At 50.6% G+C, this 22,269-nt stretch overlaps 1 protein-coding gene across 3 annotated transcripts in view; it reads right to left on the reverse strand.

Annotated features, from left to right (window-relative positions):
* LOC116956437 (anoctamin-5-like) overlaps positions 1–22,252 on the reverse strand; it is an 84,165-nt gene extending 61,913 nt beyond the window's left edge. For all 3 annotated transcript variants that reach the window (XM_032978053.2, XM_032978052.2, XM_032978051.2), the window contains exon 1: positions 20,904–22,252. In XM_032978053.2, the coding sequence (XP_032833944.1) occupies positions 20,904–20,964 (61 nt within the window). In that variant the 5' untranslated portion in view covers positions 20,965–22,252. The remainder of the gene's footprint in view (positions 1–20,903) is intronic.
* Between the last annotated feature and the right edge of the window lie 17 nt (positions 22,253–22,269).

The raw sequence follows: 22,269 nt of genomic DNA on the forward strand, positions 1-22,269 counted from the left end.
AGCAGCGAGCAGCAGCAGCGATGAAGGTCGGCACTGTGGCGCGCACGAACGGGGTGCGTGGCCAGCACCACGCCCGGCCGCCTTTGTCTCCCCCAGTGGTGATGTTTACACACCGCACCAGGTACTCATTTGAGGCCGAGTCGACTTAGGGGAGGAAGCTCAGGACCGGTTCAGATAATCGTCACCGGTGCTGGCCGTGAGCAGGAATCGAACTCGGGTCACCGCTACATAGACGCACACACAGAGAGACAAAACAACAACAACAACCGCCATTCGCCACTAAGTGGCGGTGACGTCACCACGACGCTTGTGCCAGGCTATGTGCAATCCTGAGGCCACGTGAAGTGTCGAACGCCCGCTGGCAGGAGGTCACGGGGCAGACCCAGGTGCCACGGGTCGACTGACTGAGATGACTGGCTGATGCACCACCTGTGCCCCCTACTGTGCCAACCTGCTGTGCTTTAGCCACCCGGCGCTCCGCTCGTTGTTCTGAGCGTCGCTCCTCCGCCCTCCGTTGTTGTTGGAGGGCGACTACCTCCAACTGCCCAGTAGCATCCTTCACGAGCCTCCGCCACAGAGGCCGATCTTGACACCGCTGGTACCAGTCATCGGCAAGTCCACTCAGCTCCACGTCCTCCTGTACCACATCACTCCATCTCTTCTCTAGCCCGTGCCGCGCCCGCTTAACCCCCTCAATCCGGCCGAACAAAAGCTGTTTCGGCATGCGGTGGCTGGGCATGCGGGCTACATGACCCAGCCATCGCAGCCTTGCCCGCCGGAGGAGCTCACCGATGGGACCTTGTCCAGATCTTTCAAGGATTTGTGAGCTCCTCGCACAATCCAGTCTGGTTAAACCCAGGATGGATCGTAGGCAGGCCAGTCTAAATGTTTCTAACCGGCGAAGATGTTCCATTAGGGGGGTCCACGTTTCGCAAGCGTAGAGAAGGGAGGGAATGACCGTGGCCGAGAAGACCTGAAGCTTAGTGCGGAGCGACAGACAAGGTAGCTTCCACACAGCGTTACGCAACCGATGAAAAGATATTGCCGCTCGACTGATTCGGAGTGAGACCTCTGCTGTTAAACTGGAGCCAGTCATAAGCACACTGCCCAGGTATGGGAAACTCTCCACTCTCTCCACAACTGCCCCATCACCGATTGGGAGTTGTGGGGGTGGAGTATCCGATGGTACAAAATACCCAGGCAGGTGCTTAGTTTTGATGGGGCTGATGGTAAAGCACCACCTCTTAGTGGCACGCTCCAGTCTCAGCAGCAGCGTCTCCAACTCCTCTTCTGACTGAGCAGCTATTACAAAATCATCAGCATACATAATGTGGTTGAGCAATAGGGAGCCATCCCTTGACCGCACCCGGGCATCGATCAGCCTCCCATTATATCTGTACCATATGGAGATTCCCCCGGTACAGCTATTGAAGGCTTCAGGAACTACGTGGTCAAATTAGATGTTAAATAATGTGGGAGCCAGAGGACATCCCTGTCGCACCCCAAGGTGTACAGGGAATGGCTCTAACTCCCGGCCACGTAGTTTTACCCGGGCCCGCTCACCATCATGAAGGTCCTTAATGATCGTGAGCAGAGGGTCAGGTACTCCAAAAGCACGAAGAACGACCCAGAGCCCAGGCCTACTGATGGTATCATAGGCCTTGACCAGGTCAATAAAGCAGAGATGTAGGTCTTGTTGGAATTCCCTACACCTCTGCTGTAGCAGACGGACAGAAAATATGGCATCTGTGCAGGACCGCCCTTTCCTGAAACCGCATTGGGGCTCCGCAAGCCTCTCCTCAGCGTGCCTGGCAAGGCGATGCTGAATAATCCTTGCCAGGACCTTTCCCGGCACACTGAGGAGTGAGATGCCCCTGTAGTTGTTACAGTCTGTGCGGTCCCCCTTCTTAAAGAGGGGGACCACCAGAGCATCCTTCCAATCCTGCGGAACCCGTCCAGTGGTCCAGACCGTTGTTATGATGTCATATAGGGCAGTCTGTGCACAAACGCCACCCTCCCTCAGCATTTCGCTTGGGAGATCATCTCTGCCCGCTGCCTTTCCTGGTCTCAGACTCCGGATCGCCTTCAGTACTTCCTCAACAGATGGCACCTCAGCCAGCCACTCACAGGGGGTGACTTCTTCCAATATTTGAGGCACCGCAGCCTCAGCAGGGTTATCCTCACTTTGTGCCACGATGTTTTCCTGGCTGAGGGATTTTCCCTCCCCCAGGACCTCACAGAAATGCTCAGTAAATCTGCAAACCTGTTCCTGGGGGTCGGAGATTGGATCAACGTTTTTTCCCCTAATGATGGTAATAGGTGTGGCGCTGCAGGTTACTTTTTTGATGGAGTTAAATAGAGATTTGTGATCACGGGCCACTGAGGCAGACTCCATCTCCTCAGCAACCCGCGACCACCACCCATCCTTGCAGCGCCTCACGGCTCTCCGAACCTCCGAGCGAAGGCTGCTGTAAGCCTCCTCATTCTCTGACGTGGGATTCTGTAGCCGATGACAGTGGGCCTGTCGCTTTTTCTCAACCATCCTGAACACCTCCTCTGTCAGCCAGGGTCTCTGGGGAGGTCTGGACCACGTACCCAAAGCAGCCATTGCAGCTGCATGAGTCACAGTCCTAAACCTCACCCATTTACCCTCGACATCAGGAGGAGTCGGGGACGATGCCAATCCCAACCGCAAGCAATGATGAAATTCTCGCTTGCAACTTTCATCAGATAACTGAGACCAGGCCACTTTAGGTCGGAATGGGGTCCTGGGTGTACACCCACCACCGGAGTGGAAGAATGGCAGGCGCATCTTACAGATGACTAGTCGATGGTCAGAGGGCAGATCAGCTCCACGGTAGGTCCTGGTGTCAAGGACATGGGCTCGCATCCGCTGGTCCGTCACTATGTAGTCCAGCAGATGTTCTTGCTTGGACCCGGCATGCATCCATGATGTTGTGTGGATGCGCCAATGCCGGAACAGCGTGTTGGTAATTACAAGCCCATGGGCTGCACAAAAATCTAGCAGCCTCCTACCGTTGTTATTGAGCTGATCTGGCCCATGCCCTCCAATCACTCCAGACCAGGTGCCAGTATCATGACCAACTCGGGCATTGAAGTCACCCAACATGATGACTCTATCCGAGGGGCCACTTTAGCCAGCACCTGTGACAGGAGGTCATAGAAGGCATCTGACTCATCGGCTTTGCCTGCATCCCTCCACGGATGTTCATCTTCGGTGGGGGCATAAGTAACCACGACCACCATTCCTCGCCTCCGGTTGATGGGAAGGCGAGCCCAAAGTAGCCTGGGGCTTACAGCTTCCCACACCTCACCGCCACGCTCCCATGCCCCCTTCATTCTTTTGTTCAAAAGAAGAGCCACACCCTGTTGTTTGGCAGTCTGCTGCCCCGAGTAGAGGACTGTCCACCCCTCATGGTGGCAGGAGCCAGAGCCGGTCCACCGGACCTCCTGAATGCCGCATAGATCCAGGTGGTACCATTCCAGCTCCCGACAGAGGAGTGGCAGCCTCTCCTCCGCAGTGAGCGTTCGAACATTCCACGTGGCCACCCGTAGTGGCTTTTCGTTGTTTCTGGAGGAGCCCCGAGGGTAGATAGAGAGAGACACACACACGCACACACAGACACAAAGACAGACCGACGCGCACACAACAACGACCGTCATTCGCCACTGGCGGTGACGTCACAACGACGCTTGTGCCAGGCTAAGTGCACGTTGAGGCCACGTGAAGTGTCAAACGCCGGCTGGCAGCAGGTCACAGGAGACCCAGGTGCTACGGGTCGACTGACTAAGATGACTGGCTGATGCACCACCTGTGCCCCCTACTGTGCCAACCTGCTGTGCTTTAGCCACCCGGCGCTCCGCTCGTTGTTGTGAGCGTCGCTCCTCCGCCCTCCGTTGTTGTTGGAGGGCGACTACCTCCAACTGCCCAGCAGCGTCCTTCACGAGCCTCCTCCACAGAGGCCGATCTTGACACCGCTGGTACCAGTCATCGGCAAGTCCACTCAGCTCCACGTCCTCCTGTACCACATCACTCCATCTCTTCTCTAGCCCGTGTGTCTGGGCATGCGGTGGCTGGGCATGTGGGCTACATGGCCCAGCCAACGCAGCCTTGCCTGGAGCTCAACGATGGGACTTTGCCCAGATCTTTCAAAGATTTGTGAGCTCCTCACACAATACAGCCTGGTTAAACCCAGGATAGATCGTAGGCAGGCCTAAAACACGCACACAGAGACGCATACATACATCAAACCCTCGCCACGCCAGCCCTCACCCGCGTCTGTGCGTGTGTATTTGTACAGGTGCGACTGTGTGTGGACATGTTCAACTGTGTGTGCGTCTGTGTGTGCGCATATTCAACTGTGTGTGTACGTGTGTGCGTCTGTGTGTGCGACTGTGTGCGTGTGCACGTGACTGCAGCTATGGCAGTGGTTAGCGCACTGCGCCACGAACGCAGTAACCCCGAGTTCGATTCCCGCTCACGATCAGTGATAACGTTGGCGAGCGTTTGAACTGGGTTCTTGGGCCTCCCCTAGCTCGACTCAGCCTTAAATTTAGTACATCCTGCGGAGTGTAACTGTAGTATCAGCACGAGGGAGACAAAGGCGGCCGGGCGTGGTGCTGCCCCCCTGCCTCTCGTGTGCCAGTGTCGACCTTCATAGCTGCTGCTGCTGGCCGCTAACAGCACTCGTCTCTGTGTGTAAGTGGGGGTGGGTTGTGGAGTGGTGAGCGCACGGCCCTGGGAACCCGGCGGCCCGAGTTCATTTCCCGCTCAGACTATTCATGGACCTGAGATTGTGTGTAATAGTAAGCGTGTGTGAGTGTGTATGTAAGCGTGTGTAAGCGTGTGTGAGTGAGTAAGCGTGTGTGTGTAAGCATGTGTGAGTAAGCATGTGTGTGTATGTAAGCGTGTGTGTGTATGCAAGTGTGTGTGTGAGTATGTAAGCGTGTGTGTATGTGTGTAAGCGTGTGTGAGTGTGTAAGCGTGTGAGTGTGTAAGCGTGTGTGAGTGTGTATGTAAGCGTGCGTGTAGAAGCGTGTTTGAGTGAGTAAGCGTGTGTGTGTGTAAGCGTGTGTGTGTGTAAGCGTGTGTGTGTGTATGTAAGCGTGTGTGTATGTATGTAAGCGTGTGTGAGTGTGTAAGCGTGTGTGTGTATGTAAGCGTGTGTGTGTGTGTGTAAGCGTGTATGGGGGGAGCGGTGGCGCTGCGGTTATCGCCGCGCTACGAACCTGGCGAGCCAAGTTCGATTCCCGCTCATGGCCAACACCGGTGACGATTATCTGAACCGGTCCTGGGCCTCCCCTAGGTCGACTCAGCCTCAAATGAGAACCTGGTGCGGTGTGTAGTAAACATCGCCACTGGGGAGACAAAGGCGGCCGGGCGTGGTGCTGGCCACCCACCCCCTCGTGTGCCACGGTGCCGGCAGCCTTCATGAAGTGCTAACAGCACTCGCCCCAGCAGTCTGTCACAGGCTACAAGGGGGATCTTTGTCTTTGGGCGCGTTCGCGAGAGGTCACAGGAGTGGAGGAATCGGAAACAAATCGCATTCCTCTCTCTCTCGGCGGCCTCCCCACCCTGGGGGGGGTTGTGGCGGGGTACAGTGCCGCGTGCCCCCCCCCCCCGACCTCTCCCATGAGATCCGGGGTGAAGGTTCGACAGAGGGGCCCAGGCGAGTTACCGCTGCCAATTGCTGCCGAGGTGCGCGGTTCGGCCCCCGGCAGGCCGCCCGCCCTGGTTAAGAGGAGATGTTAACTACCTCGCCTGGTGCGCAGGAGGTCGTGGGTTCGATCCCGACCCTGACGGCGCATGCTGCTGTGAACTTGCAGTTTGCTCGTCTCTCTCTCTCTCTTCCCGTGGTCACTGCGTGGATTCGTCTCCAGGTCCTCCCTCCGGTTTTCTCCTCCACATTTAGAATCGACATCACCACGCATTTAGAATATTTGGCTTTCCTGCTATAAATTTCCGCGTGATGATGATGATGAGCCGCTTCAGTTTAACACGTAGTAGGAGGCTTTCGCGACCAATATCATCCACAATAGAGGTTTTTGGGTGAGATCGCGTAAATATATAAATGTGTTGCTAAACCCGCCACCACTCGACACAGCCAACTAGTAAGGGTTGTCACGTCAACAGAACGTGGCCAATTCGTCACTAGTACAGCACACCGGCTGTGTGGCGCTCCAACACACTGGTGTGCTGTACTAGTGACGAATTGGCACGTTCTGTTTACGTGACAACCTTTACTATTCTTTGGGTCTTTCAGTAAAGTCACCTAGATAGGTTAAAAAAATTACAAAAAACTACGACGTTTCGATCGCAACACAAGCGTTTGTCATCATGAAGAGGGGGTTAGCTTCTAAAGGTAAACTGTTGATAAAGGTTTGAAATGGGCGTAGCACAAAAGTCAGCAGCCAATGATAATGCGAGTGGTGGGCAGTGACCGAGACGGCGGTGGGTTTTCCACCAATCAAAGGGCTGCCCAGTAAAAATTTGCATGTTAATGTAAGATCGTTGAGAGGCCTCCTGTTAAGGTGAGAGATTAGCATGTTACTGTGAGAGATTAGCGTGTTACTGTGAGAGATTGGCATGTTAATGGGAGAGCGTTGAGAGACCTCTATGTTAATGTGAGAGATTAGCATGTTGATGAGATATTAGCATGTTGATGAGATATTAGCATGTTGATGAGGTATTAACATGTTGATGAGATATTAGCATGTTAATGGAAGATCTCAAAGCAAAAACCTCGAGCTCGGTGAGCAAGGTGGCTGTATTAGGGTGAGAAAAGTAACCTGTTAATGTAAAATCAGAGCCAAAAATAGCAATTCACATCGGTTGGTGGTAGGAAGGGAACATCACAGCTACAGTGAGGGAAAAAAGTATTTGATCTCCTGATGATTTTGTACGTTTACCCACTGACAAAGAAATGATCAGTCTATAATTTTAATGGAAGGTTTATTTGAACAGTGAGAGACAGAATAACAACAAAATCCAGACAAACGCATGTCAAAAATGTTATAAATTGATGTGCATTTTAATGAGGGAAATAAGTATTTGACCCCTATGCAAAGCATGACTTAGTACTTGGTGGCAAAGCCCTTGTTGGCAATCACAGAGGTCAGACGTTTCTTGTAGTTGGCCACCAGGTTTGCACACATCTCAGGAGGGATTTGGTCCCACTCCTCTTTGCAGATCTTCTCCAAGTCACTAAGGTTTCGAGGCTGACGTTTGGCAACTCGAACCTTCAGCTCCCTCCACAGATTTTCTATGGGATTAAGGTCTGGAGACTGGCAAGGCCACTCCAGGACCTTAATGTGCTTCTTTTTGAACCACTCCTTTGTTGCCTTGGCAGTGTGTTTTGGGTCATTGTCATTCAGGAATACCCATCCACGACCCATTTTCAATGCCCTGGCTGAGGGAAGGAGGTTCTCACCCAAGATATGTTGGTACATGGCCCCATCCATCGTCCCTTTGATGCGGTGAAGTTGTCCTGTCCCCTTAGCAGAAAAACACCCCCAAAGCATAATGTTTCCTCCTCCATGTTTGACGGTGGGGATGGTGTTCTTGGGGTCATAGGCAGCATTCCTCCTCTTCCAAACACGGCGAGTTGAGTTGATGCCAAAGAGCTCCATTTTGGTCTCATCTGACTACAACACTTTCACCCAGTTGTCCTCTGAATCATTCAGATGTTCATTGGCAAACTTCAGACGGGCATGTATGTGGTTTCTTGAGCAGGGGGACCTTGCGGGTGCTGCAGGATTTCAGTCCTTCACGGCATAGTGTGTTACCAGTTTTCTTGGTGACTATGGTCCCAGCTACCTTGAGATCATTGACAAGATCCTCCCGTGTAGTTCTGGGCTGATTCCTCACCGTTCTCATGATCATTGCAACTCCACAGGGTGAGATCTTGCATGGAGCCCCAGGCCGAGGGAGATTTTCAGTTCTTTTGTGTTTCTTCCATTTGCGAATAATCGCACCAACTGTTGTCACCTTCTCACCAAGCTGCTTGGCAATGGTCTTGTAGCCCATTCCAGCCTTGTGTAGGTCTACAATCTTGTCCCTGACCTCCTTGGAGAGCTCTTTGGTCTTGGCCATGATGGAGAGTTTGGAATCTGATTGATTGATTGCTTCTGTGGACAGGTGTCTTTTATACAGGTAACAAGCTGAGATTATGAGCACTCCCTTAAAGAGTGTGCCCCTAATCTCAGCTTGTTACCTGTATAAAATACACCTGGGAGCCAGAAATCTTTCTGATTGAGAGGGGGTCAAATACTTATTTCCCTCATTAAAATGCAAATCAATTTATAACATTTTTGACATGCGTTTTTCTGGATTTTTGTTGTTGTTATTCTGTCTCTCACTGTTCAAATAAACCTACCATTAAAATTATAGACTGATCATTTATTTGCCAGTAGGCAAACGTACAAAATCAGCAGGGGATCAAATACTTTTTTCCCTCACTGTAGTTACAACTTAAACTGGTTGATAACGTCATTCCAATGATTGCTCAGTTTGTACCCATCTTCTCGGTTGAAATTGTGTCTGTGTCTATATATATGGATGGCTTCATGAATGAATCTTTGTTGATAGCCAGTGGGTTTGCAAATTACCTTCGTCTTAGAGAAATCAATTTCGTGTGAGCCCACCGCATTAAAACAATGATCAGCCACGGCCGAGGTATTGGTCCTACTGTGTTTCAGATCTGCCTTATGTTCACGAACACGGTCCGAGACATGTCGCTTAGTTTTTGTTATTTCCTTTGAACCTATCTACGTGACTTTACCGAAAGACCCAAAGAATATGAATTCCTGCAGTCACGAAAGCTTTAAGTCAAGATTTAACCCTTCCGAGTTGGCTGTGTCGGGTGGTGGCAGGTTTTAACGACACATTGATATATTTACGCGATCTCACCCAAAAACGATATTATGGATAAGCCGCTTCGTTGAGCTATCATTTGTGATAGGCAGGTCGCTTCTGAAAAAGAGAGCTATGTAGCTCAGAGGGCCTTACCTGGTAAGATAAAAAAAATACATGTTTTTAGTTTTATTAATTACGACCGCGCAGCCTTAACCGTAATCAATACTTATGGGTGTGTCAGCGCTACACCCGAGCTATTGTGATGCTTTGATATTTCCACTGCCCTGCGTGCTGATCACCTCTTGGCGTTGTCCTCTGGGCTACAAACACTGCTGGTGGTGGTGGTGCAGAGACACGGCCACACAGGAGGAGGCTGTTGTATGGACGTGTGTGTTGAACTTCTTTCACACCGTACGTAGCCAACCGGGCAATGTGTGTGTGTTGAACTTCTTTCACACCGTACGTAGCCAACCGGGCAATGTGTGTGTGTTGAACTTCTTTCGCACCGTACGTAGCCAACCGTGCTAATCGAAAGTGGAGCTCTGATGTAGACCAATCAGTTTCAAGGACGATGCGAATAGAGTAATAATAATATTATTATTATCATCATCATCCAAACAAGTTTGTTTGCCTGTTTTGCCACAAGCAAGGTGTGTGGTTAATGCAGACTACTTGACGATGCCTCGCAATAAACAAATAGGTGTGTGTGTGTCTATTGTGGCGTTTAATCCGCACCTCTGAGAAGCACGGTTGGCTACGCACAGTGCGAAAGAAGTTCAACGCATAAACGTTTGAACATCTTAACTCCTCTGTTACCGGAAAAGGTAAAACTCCATATACGTATTATTGATTCATCGTCTTGATAGCGTCAAGAACAGCCCCAGAGATATAGAGTAGCAGTGGTAGTACTGACACGCAGTAGTAGTGGCAGTGGTAGTACTGACACGTAGTAGTAGTGGCAGTGGTAGTACTGACACGTAGAAGTAGCAGTGGTAGTACTGACACGCAATAGTAGTGGCAGTGGTAGTACTGACACGTAGTAGTGGCAGTGGTAGTACTGACACGTAGAAGTAGCAGTGGTAGTACTGACACGCAGTAGTGGCAGTGGTAGTACTGACACGTAGTAGTGGCAGTGGTAGTACTGACACTTAGTAGTAGTGGCAGTGGTAGTACTGACACGTAGTAGTGGCAGTGGTAGTACTGACACGCAGTAGTGGCAGTGGTAGTACTGACACGCAGTAGTAGTGGCAGTGGTAGTACTGACACGTAGTAATAGCAGTGGTAGTACTGACACGTAGTAGTGGCAGTGGCAGTACTGACACGCAGTAGTAGTGGCAGTGGTAGTACTGACACGCAGTAGTAGCAGTACTGACACGTAGTAGTGGCAGTGGTAGTACTGACACGCAGTAGTAGTGGCAGTGGTAGTACTGACACGCAGTAGTAGTGGCAGTGGTAGTACTGACACGCAGTAGTACTGACACGTAGTAGTAGTGGCAGTGGTAGTACTGACACGCAGTAGTGGTGGTACTAACACGTATTAGTGGTAGTGTCAGTACGAACACGACCACTATGCACTCACAGCGGACGTTAAAGACCCCGTGACGCCATCTGTTGGCAAGAGTCGCCCCCCCACACTGTATCCGGGCGTCACGGTTCACAAAATGTTTGCCACGATTTTATATCTTCAACTGCAAGTTCACTCAACTGGGATTCCACATAGCAGCAACGTGTGTGAATGAGTGAGTGGAGTTTGTGTGATCTCCTCCTGTTCTACAGAGTGAGTGGAGTTTGTGTGATCTCCCCCTGTTCTACAGAGTGAGTGAGTGGAGTTTGTGTGATCTCCCCCTATTCTACAGAGTGAGTGAGTGGAGTTTGTGTGATCTCCCCCTGTTCTACAGAGTGAGTGAGTGTAGTTTGTATGTTCTACTCGTGTTCTACAGAGTGAGTGAGTGGAGTTTGTATGATCTCCTCCTGTTCTACAGGGTGAGTGAGTGGAGTTTGTATGATCTCCCCCTGTTCTACAGAGTGAGGGGAGTTTGTATGATCTCCCCCTGTTCTACAGAGTGAGTGAGTAGAGTTTGTATGATCTCCCCTTGTTCTACAGAGTGAGTGTAGTTTGTATGATCTGCCTTGTTCTGCAGAGTGAGTGGAGTTTGTATGATCTCCCCCTGTTCTACAGAGTGAGTGTAGTTTGTATGATCTGCCTTGTTCTACAGAGTGAGTGTAGTTTGTATCATCTCCCCCTGTTCTACAGAGTGAGTGGAGTTTGTATCATCTCCCCCTGTTCTGTGTGGGTAATGTCGAGGCTGTCCGGCTCTCTGCAGTAACAATGTTGCGTAGTTCAACCCACACACGCGCAGTGGATGGCGGCATTGGCCACAAACTCCCAATGCCAGATCTCTGCTGAAAATAAAATAAAGTACTGTATTTGGACTCTCGTGTGGCTTTACTGGGCAAATAAACATTCATGATTTCTGTGTCGTCGTCGTTGTTATGCAGGCCGACAGTGGGTGGGTGGGAGGGGGGGGGGAGCACACGGTGGAGAACCGAACGTCACGGGACTGCCGCTCTCGAGCCAAACATGTGGCGGTGCTGGCCACCGGCCCCCTCGTGAGCCACAGAGGCACCCTCACGGCCGCTTCTCGCTCCTCACGCCACTTGCCCCGGCCGCACGGGGGGGCGGGGAGGGGGGGATCTCTGACTGCCATCGTGAGCGAATGAGTGGAGCGTGTTGGTGGATCAGGCGCGGGTGCCGATCGTCTCAGTGGCACTCCTCCTCTACCTGCTCCCCATCTCATAGTTTAGGAACCACTTAAGTAGAGTTGGATAGAGTTAGTAGTTCCTCCCCGTGCTAATCTTCCCCCCCCCTCCCCTCCAACCTCCTCCCCTTCCACCTCCTCCTCCCCCCCCCATCCTCCCTCCCCAGCCTCCCCATCCTCCCCTCCCTTCCGCCAGCGGCAGACGTTGGTGAGATTGGTGAGATCGCCCGGCTGAAATTGAGCCCAGGAAGCCGCTGCCCGGTCGCTCCGTGTGGGTGCCCGGGCCTCCTGCAAATCCTAAACTAGACTACAAACTACCAAACTACTTTGTGTGTCACCAGGTAAGGCCCCACTGAGCTGCGTAGATAGTTTCCAGAAGCGACCTGCCTATCGCAAATGACGCACCCAACGAAGTGGCATCTTCATCGCGTGGGAGTTGTTTAGCGGCAGCCAAACACTCAAGACACGTGACGTCGGCTCGACACGTGGAGGGAAACCACCGAATGACCCGGAGAAAAATCTACGCGACCCCGGGGAGAGAGAGAAATACGCAAACTACAAATGATATGCGTGTATGTTGAACTTCTTTCAAACCGTACGTAGCCAACCGCGCTAATCGGAGGTAGCGGGGGGGGGGAAGGACAACAAACTAAACACCCAAGAGCGGTTCTAAAGAAATCCGTCTTCAACGTAGATCGCGTAACCCACGACCTCCTTCGCGCCAGGCGAGATCGCACCACAATCACCCGATTGTGGTGCGATCTCCGGGTCACGGGGAGGAGGACGAGGCGCGCCCCCCCCCCCCCCCCCCGCCTAATGCATCACAGACGCGGGATGGGGACGCGGGACATTTGGGAGATTCGTTTCGGCCGCTTGCACAATCGCGGGCGGCAACGCCACGGCGGCTGGGCAGGCACTCCGGGACTCGGCGGCACGCACTCGCGGCTCGTCAGCGGACAGGCCGGGCCGAGCGGGGGGGGACTTTGGGGCCGTCCATAAATGACGTCACGCGATTGGCGTTGGAAGAACATCCGAACACAACTCGTGTTTCATTGCAAGAAAGGCCGCAAACCTCTTCTTATTTTTCAAACTTTGATGCAGGGCAAGACAAGGTCCCATGCTGTGCCGTGGCAGTGGTCGCACAAACACAGAGGTCGACCAAACGCCTCCTCCTTGGCGCAACGGGCTCACTTATTGAATTCGTTTTCTTTGCTGCAATAACTTTTGTTGTTGTTGTTGGTGCTTTTTGGTTTGGTACCATTTATTTATTTTGATTATTGTTTTACGTTTGCTTGACAGCAGCAGTCGGGGTTATTTGTCTCCATTTGCTTGCTCGTGGCTGTATATTGGATTTGGCGATTATGTACGTAAGAATCAGAATATTTATTTATACTGGAGGAATCCGATGAGCTGTACAGCTCTTTTTCACAGATGCCCAATCGTGGCAGGGGGTGTGAACTTTACAACAACAAACACAATCACACAACCACAACAGCAGTGCAAAGTACAAGCCAGCTAAACTAAGCACCCAAAACACGTACAGTATCAAAATATAATAATAGGTTTTAACCTTTTTGTCAAGCAGTAAAGGGGAATTTTTTGTTATTACAAACTATGTTTTATTTTACCAGGTAAGGCCCCACTGAGCTTTGTAGCTCCTGGCGATCACAAATCATAGCTCAACGGAGTGGCCCATCATCGATTTAAAGCTTTCGTGACTGCAAGGATTCATCTTCTTTGGTTCTTTCGGTAAAGTCACGTAGAATGAGAATAAAATAATAAATTAATAAAATAAAATAACACAATAAAATTCTCACGACGTTTCGGCCACAACACAAGTGGCCTTCATCAGGTGAAAGGACGAGACTGTTTCGAGGACAGTGCTGGAGCTGTCCTCGAGACAGTCTCGTCCCTTCACCTGATGAAGGCCACTTGTGTTGTGGCCGAAACGTCGTGAGAATTTTATTGTGTTATTTTATTTTATTAATTTATTATTTTATTCTCATTCTACGTGACTTTACCGAAAGAACCAAAGAAGATGGTCCATCATCATCATCATCATCGTCGTGTGGACATTTACAAGAGCCAAAAACTCTAAACGCGCCGTAATGTTGAGTCCAAATGTGGAGAGGAAAACCGGAGGACCCGGAGACAATCCACACATGTGCTGGGAGGGAGAGAGAGAGAGAGAAACACAACCCCAAATATACAGCAGCAGCAGCAGGCGTCGTCAGGGTCGGGATCGAACCCACGACCTCCTGTACACCAGGCGAGGTAGTTAACATCTCATAGCCACCGTGATGATGATGCGAGAGAGAGAAACACAACCCCAAATCTACAGCAGCAGCAGCAGGCGTCGTCAGGGTCGGGATCGAACCCACGACCTCCTGTACACCAGGCGAGGGAGCCAACATCTCACCACCGTGGTGCCCCTTAAATAAATAACGTATACGAGTTCAAATTGACTCATAATACGTCTTATCTGTTACTATCTAATTAATGTACAGCGTTATGTAATGCTATTAGCTTGAATGGCGCTTCAGAAAAAATCAAGTATTATTATCACTGTAGACGAATGTGTTGCTTTATATTTAAGCGGGAAATGTTTTGCCTTTTGGGCTACAGCCCATACCCAATTCACCAACAACCTGGTACTCCAACTCCAATTACACAGCAGCAGGCGTCGTCAGGGTCGGGATGGAACCCACGCGCTTGTGGACACACGGCGAGGGAGTTCACATTCCGCCACGGCGGCTCGCTCGAGAGCAGCGAGGGAGTCGACAGAAACTCTCTGCCCTGCAACAGACTCCGCGATGGTTCAGGGTCACTGGAGGGAGGGGAGCGGCGGGGGGAGGGGGGGGGAGTCAAATAACCGCTTACGAAATGAAAACACGAAAAGTGACCCGAAGAATTGAATAATAACAGCAACGATAATAATTTAACAACAATGACATTCTGTGACGACAAGGACAACCTGTCTGCCACCGTGGCTAGGAGATGTTTACAACCTTGCCTGGTATACAGGAGGTCGTGGTTTCGATCCCAACCTTGACGCCTGCTGTATATTTGGAGTTTGCGTGTCTCTCTCTCTCCCCGTGCTTGCGTGGATTTGTCTCCGGGCCCTCTGGGTTGTCCCTCCACATTTGGAATCAACATCACCGTGCGCTCAGAGTATTTGGCTGATGCTATAAATTTACACACGACGATAATGTTGACCCACTTCGCTGAGCCGTCATCTGCGATGGCCAGGTCGCTTCTGAAAAAGAGCCACACAGCCCAGTTGTGGGGCCTTGCCTGGCCAAATAGAGTTTCAAAGAGTTTCAATAAAATAAAAAACGAATTTATATTTAGTCCGTCCATCCGAGTAGCAATCCTGGCAGTGCAGTGGTCAGCAGCGTGCCCTCTGACCTGCGACCTCGAGGTCACCTGTTCGATTCCATCTCCCCGGTGGCAGCGTGGCAGTTGAAACAACGGTGTCAGGTTTCTTAAATCCACCCCACTCTCCGTCATAGGAATGTGGAATTTCCACCACTGGCTCTTCAGGTCTATAAACAGGACATTAGTGAGCCTACTGTACGTACGTATGTTGAACTTCTTTCGCACCGTACGTACCCAACCGGGCTAATCGGAGGTGCTAAAATATTCAACATACACTAAACTCGTTTTATTTTACCAGGTAAGGCCCACTGGCGCTGTGTGGCTCTTTTCTCAGAAGCCACTGGGCCATCACAAATGACAGCTCAACCAAGTGGCTTATCGTGTGGATATTTATAGCAGCAGACCAAACACTCTGATCACGTGACGTTGATTCTAAATGTGGAGGGGGAAAAAAAACCGGGGGACTCAGAGAAAAATCCACGCCACTACCGACGAGAGACACCGCACACTCCAAAGATACAGCAGCAGCAGGCGTCGTCAGGCTCGGGATCGAACCCACAACCTTCTGTATACCAAGCGAGGTAGTTAACATCTCCTAGCCACCGCGGTGGTGATGATGAGAGAGACCAGCACACTCCAAAGATCCAGCAGCAGCAGGCGTCGTCAGGGTCAGGATCGAACCCACGACCTCCTGTATACCAAGCGAGGTAGTTAACATCTCCTAGCCACCGCGGTGGTGATGATAATGAGAGAGACACGCAAACTCCAAATATACAGCAGCAGGCGTCGTCAGGGTCGGGATTGAACCCACGACCTCCTGGAGAGGAAGTTAACATCGCCTAACCACCGTCTCGATAACTTGAGCGAGGTAGCAGGGACACTTCTGTTCTAACTTATACCCTGCACTTTACACAACCTCTCACAACATATCCTCCGGCGTAACTGCGCTAGATTATGTCACTCTTATTCAGTTTGCGTTGCATGGGGAGACTGTGACAGATCTGATTATACAATGCAAAGACCCAAACTACTGTACACTCAGCAGTACAAGGACACGTGGTCACATCAACCCCAGTGACTGCTACGATCCTGGCGAGTCCCAGATGCACTTGAAGACTGCAGACACGGATTTTTAAAAATTATTCACTGCATTATTCTGCCTCTCATCTCACTCCAAACCAGGCACTCTGCTGCCTCTCTCCTCTCATCTCACTCCACTCCCCTCCACGCACTCTCCTACCTCTCTCCTCTCATCTCACTCCACTCCCTTCTGATCTCACTCTCCTGCTTTTCCATTCTCATCTCACTATACTCCAAGAGGCATGTAGACTCGGCCACGAATAGACCCATAGAGACCAATAGCGATACATTAAAGACACCAGCCACAGCAGTGTGAGCGTGGCCGTGCCACTCCGGCTAATTAGTGAACCCCCTGCGGTCTGCCCTCCTCCAACGGAGGAGGAACAGCGGACACGACACGAACTGTCTCTGTGTCTCTCTCTGTGTGTCTCTCTGTGTCTGTCTGTGTGTCTCTCTGTGTCTGTCTGTGTCTCTGTGTCTGTGTCTCTCTGTCTGTGTCTCTCTCTGTCTGTCTCTCTCTCTATCAGTCTGTGTCTCTCTCTGTGTGTCTGTGTCTCTCTCTCTGTGTGTCTGTCTCCCTCTGGGTATCTCTTTCTGTCTGTCTCTCTGTTCATGGCAGCAGCACGACCTCGACAAGAGAGATATACAGAGACTCATAGAGACCTATAAAGACACAGATGTACACAGAGACTCAGAGACCCTTAGTAAACACGAGAGGTAGAAACCCATGGAGATACACAGAGACTCGAAGAGATCTCCACATAGACATCGAGATCCTGCACCACATTGCATTATGTAAGAGGATATTTATACAGAGACTCATCGAGATACATAGAAACCCATAGTGACACTGTAGGTGGAGACTCATAGAGATACAGAGACACATCGAGACCTCCACCTTGGCATGGAGATCCTGAAACACCACGCTGCTGCTATCACGTGCATGCATACTACAATCAAGACTTGAGGCCCACCTGTGTCCACGTGACATCATATCGAAATGACGTATTCTTCCTGTGACAAGTCAAGAGGTTCAATTGCATTTGGACATCCATTAGGACCACAATAAAGTCGCTCGCCATCGCTGGAAGTCACGGCCAAGCTCTTCACCTTAAACCATGCGAGTTCAAGTCCCCCGAGGAAGCTTGCGAGAGCTGGAGTTCAAAATAAATCACAAACACCACGTTTTGATTTAAAGCTTTCGTGACTGCAGTAATTCATATTCTTAGTTCTTTCGGTAAAGTCACGTTGAAGGGAAACAACAAAATAATAATTATATATATTTTATTATTTTGTTGTTTCCCTTCAACGTGACTTTACCGAAAGAACTAAGAATACAAACACCACGTTGTTGTGAAAGACCCAACGCAGGAGATCTCCTGGGGTTTGATCTTCCACGAAGCTCATATCAATGGGACCTTTCTGCCAGTATAAACAATTGTGAATATAAGATTAGTTTTTACCCTTTCTGGCAATAAAACTTTACCTTCTGCCTTGTCTTGCAAAATGTATCTATTTGGGGTTTGAACATCTCAACACAAGTCCGGTTTTATTGCCAGAGAAGCTAAAGCCTTTTCTTGTTTTTCATCAATTTTAATTCTGGACAAACGATCCCATAGCTATACCTGCTTGTACTGTTATCGCCTTGTTGGCGATGTCCTCTTACACTGGTGGCGAGTCTAGGCCATGGAAAAGGCGGCCGTCTCTGGCTCAGGCCAATAAGTTTCAAAGTCAATGCGTAACATTATGATCATCATCACAGCATGTTCGTTTGCATGTTTTGCCACATGCGTGTTTAATGCAGACTTGATGCCTTGCAAAAGATTTCTATTTTGTGTTTGAACGTCTTCGCACAACTCCCGTTGTGTTCCCAGAACGGGTAAACACCTCTTTTAAATGTTTCACGAAGCTGCCCATGGTCCACCACCCTGAACCACATCACCCACTGCACAAAGCACGGCAGCAGCTGATGCGGTTACCTGATGCAACCAATGTCAAATTAAAACATATCCAGTGGCGGTGCGACTGTGGTCATCCAGAACTGACCGTCAGTGACGGCGTGTAACGACGCAATTCCCCGAGACCCACAAATACGAAGAAGACATCACAGCTCTGATGATGATGATGCACTCACTCCGCTGGCTCCTCACGCGGTTATCTGTAGCTTGGTCACCTCAATGTGACATTGTAGAGTCGTTGCTCTGCAATCAACATCATCAGCCGTACGATCGAATAATAAGTTATGCAAATGACTGCATTGTGCTGCATCTGATTAAATGACCTCCATTGTAAAAGCAACAACAGCAAAACATCACAACGCATCATCACATCCCCACCCACCACGATACGAGCACTGATCACGTGCATGTGTATATGTTGAACTTCCTTCGCACCGTACGTAGCCAACCGTGCTAATCACCCGTAATATTATAAGACGCACCCTAAAAACGTGTGCGCGGTGCCATTGAAGTTACAAAGACAAAGATCCCCCATGCAGCTTCAACAGTTATGTCGGGACAAGTGCGGTCAGCGAGCACCTATTGGGATCACAAAGACAAAGATCCCCCATATAGCTTTGCCAGACTGCTGGGACAAGTGATGTTAGCGAGCACACACACACACAACCACACAAAGCCAAAGATCCCCCATATAGCTTTTCCAGACTGCTGGGACAAGTGCTGTTAGCGAGCACACACACACACAACCACACAAAGACAAAGATCCCCCATATAGCTTTTCCAGACTGCTGGGACAAGTGCTGTTAGCGAGCACACACACACACACAACCACACAAAGACAAAGATCCCCCATATAGCTTTTCCAGACTGCTGGGACAAGTGCTGTTAGCGAGCACCTAACCAGGAAGTCACGGCACACGAGGTCCTTCGTGGGTGGGTTGGTGGCCAACACCACACGCGCGGCCGCCTTTGTCTCCCCAGTGCTGATGTGGTTTTAAGTCTGAGTCGACCTAGAGGAGGTCGCTGCTGCTGCCGCTGCACGCGAGGCCTTAGAAGGGAGAGAATTAAGCGATCGGCCACTCAAACCGAGCGTTCCGCTCCCGGGCCCTTTGCTACGAACGAGGGCCATTGCCCGAAACGTCGCCTCGTGCACGCCTCGTCTTGTGAAAGCCCACACGGGCACGGTGGTGGTTGTGGTGATCACCGTTTGGGCCACTTTGGTTTGGTGCCACATGTGTATGTACACGCGTTGTTTATGAAGGTTTTGTTTTGTTTGGGAGTGGCTGTGTGTGGGATTCGGTTTGGTGTGAATTAAATCATTCATGTGCAGCGTATTGGGAAGCTACTCGCATGAATGACGCTATATACAATTAAAGTCGTAGTGTCACCTAGGTAGAACATCCCACCTGAGGACGATTGCTTGTGTGGCGATCGAAACGTCGTGATTTATTTTATTGTTGTACCTACCACGTGATGACTTTACCGAAATAAGCACAGATTATGGATTACTGCAGTCACGAAGGTTTAAAATCAAGACTAAAGTCGTAGTAGTATGACATACATGTATGACGCCTTTTATTTAACAGCGAGTTTTGCTCTTTGGGATGTTTATCCCATATCCAGTTCACCAACAAACTAGTATCACATTTATCGACCCTCCCCTGTAACATTTCCTTATATAGGAAAACCAATCACAAAGTGGCATACAAGAACATTGAAATCCTGTTAAACAATCCTGCTGACAGTACGCACACACATGGGTTACGACTACAGCAAGGCCGTAACATCCATTGTTGTACACTACTTTCCATGCTACCACGCAAATGGTTCCCAACCTACCCCTACATCCGAATCGAGTCAGCAAAGCTATGCAGGGAGTGAGAATTGGCGTGGTAGGGGGAGGGCAGTGACAAATAAGGGATTCATAGAAACGCGGTAAGATTGTGAATGTTAAGGACTGTTTCGTATTAAACCTGGGAAGTCTGCGGACGCACGAAACGACTGCACAAGAGGCACAAGACGGACGAGCGATCATCGCAAAGACTGAACCCGTGGTGATGACAGGATTTAGGAATATAGTAACATCGGGAGAAGGAAGCAAACTGAGCTAACAAGGTTCACGCCAGCTGTGGGTGCCTGCGAGACTTGGGACATTAACAAGCTGAAGACTGACAGAGATTGAGATATTGACACTCGAAATGTACACTGCAGTGCCACAGGATTACTACTACTGCTGCTGCTGATTCTAAGCCGGGTTCACAGAATTCTTTAACGTAGAAGTCAGAGATGGTGCTGTTGATGCGGTGATGATGATATGTAGTAAGATGGACAACAGCAGGACATTTTAAAGTGTGTGGTGGTGGTGGTTGTTGTTGTTCCGAACAAATGGAACGGACTCGAGAGAGAGAGAGAGACCCACAGAGAATGACGTGATGATGGCACAAGACGAGCGTGGAACCAGCCAAGATGTGGGCCACGACTTGAGCAGACTGGTACGACAAGTCAACAAAGTGTAAACTAATAATACCTTGGGGTGATCCGGGATGTTTGCCCATGCATGGATCGTCGTGATGATTACGATACACTATACACTACAGTATACACTACTATATCGAGAGTAAAGTGTAAACAAATAACTTGGTGTATGCAGTGGACACCTCCTGATGATGATGAAGACCATTCAACCCAGCAAAACCTCATTAACCAGCGCGGTGAAGTATGGTCAAAACAATACCCCCAATGACCCAACAGCACGGATAAGGGCGGCAGGTCACGCATGGGGCAGCAGGGGATTACCACCCTGGTCATGGGGCAGACGGACAATTCCACGTTACCATGCCGGGACGCGCTTACCGGTCTTGGGAGACTCGTTCATCTCGATGGACTCATTGGCTCGAGTGTATTCCGCGTCCATCTTCTCTCGCAAGCTAGTTCTCCGACGTTTAGTTCCGCGGACACTTGTTGAGGGTTCGTGTTGCTGTTGTTTGTTGTTCCCTTCGTGGTTTTATTTTGGATGTTCACGACAAAACTGTAACGGTGGCTACGTAACAAGGCTTGTGACCAGGAATCGTCGTCTCTCTCCGTGCCGCTGGTAGTGGTTGCTGGTCGACACTGGGCACGGAATCGCAGTCAAAGGTCGGCAGACGTCTCAAGACGGGCAGGGCTGCGGGCACGACCGCACCACTAACTACTACCACTAACTACCACCACCACTAACTACCACTAACTACCACCACCACTACTAACTACCACCACCACAAACTACTACTAACTACCACCACCACTACTAACTACCACAACTACCACCACCACTAACTACTACTAACTACCACTAACTACCACCACCACTACCTACCACCACCACTAACTACCACTAACTACCACCACCACTAACTACCACCACCACTAACTACCACTACCACTACTAACTACCACTAACTACCACCAGCACCGCTGCTGTCCCGGGCGTCAAGAAAAATTCCCGGGGTGGTCCGCGTGGATTTCGCGCCTCCGATCAGCGCGGTTAGGCTACGTACGGTGCGAAAGAAGTTCGGCGAACACACGCAGGAGGCCTTCATCCAGCAGCAGATACACAATAGTGGCTGCTGCTGCTGACGGCGGCGGTCGTGTTGCTGCTGCTGCTGACGGTGGTGGTCGTGTTGCTGGCGGCGGTGGTGTTGCTGGCGACGGTGGTGGTCGTGTTGCTGGTCGTGTTGCTGGCGGTGGTCGTGTTGCTGGTGGTGATGGTCGTGTTGCTGGTGGTGATGGTCGTGTTGCTGCTGCTGGTGGTGGTGGTCGTGTTGCTGGTCGTGTTGCTGGCGGCGGCGTCAGCAAAGCCACGTTTCGTAGAGAGGGCCCGGATCCATCGACCTCGCTCTCGTCGACTCGCCAGCCCTCTCCAGCGTCACCCTTCGTCGAGTGTCTGTGTGTATCTGTGTGTGTGCCTGTGTCTGTGTGTATCTGTATGTATCTGTGTGTATCTGTGTGTGTCTCTGTGTGTGTGCCTGTTTGTTTGTCTGTGTGTGTCTCTGTGTGTGTGTCTGTGTGTGTGTCAAGACTCAAGGGACGGACGGGAGAGAGTGAGCGAGCGAGATCTCCACAAGGTCGTCCCGATCCACTCCGCCACTGCCGCGCGCGTGCCGCTGCCGCTCCTCGCTCGCTCGCAACGAGGCGGAGCCGAGGAAGTCTTCGGGGAGCGGAGGGGGGGAAAACCCGGAGC

This window comes from Petromyzon marinus, chromosome 65, assembly GCF_048934315.1.
Source record: "Petromyzon marinus isolate PM22_M1 ecotype Great Lakes invasive population chromosome 65, UKy_Petmar_22M1.pri1.0, whole genome shotgun sequence".
Taxonomy (NCBI): Eukaryota; Metazoa; Chordata; class Hyperoartia; order Petromyzontiformes; family Petromyzontidae; genus Petromyzon; species Petromyzon marinus.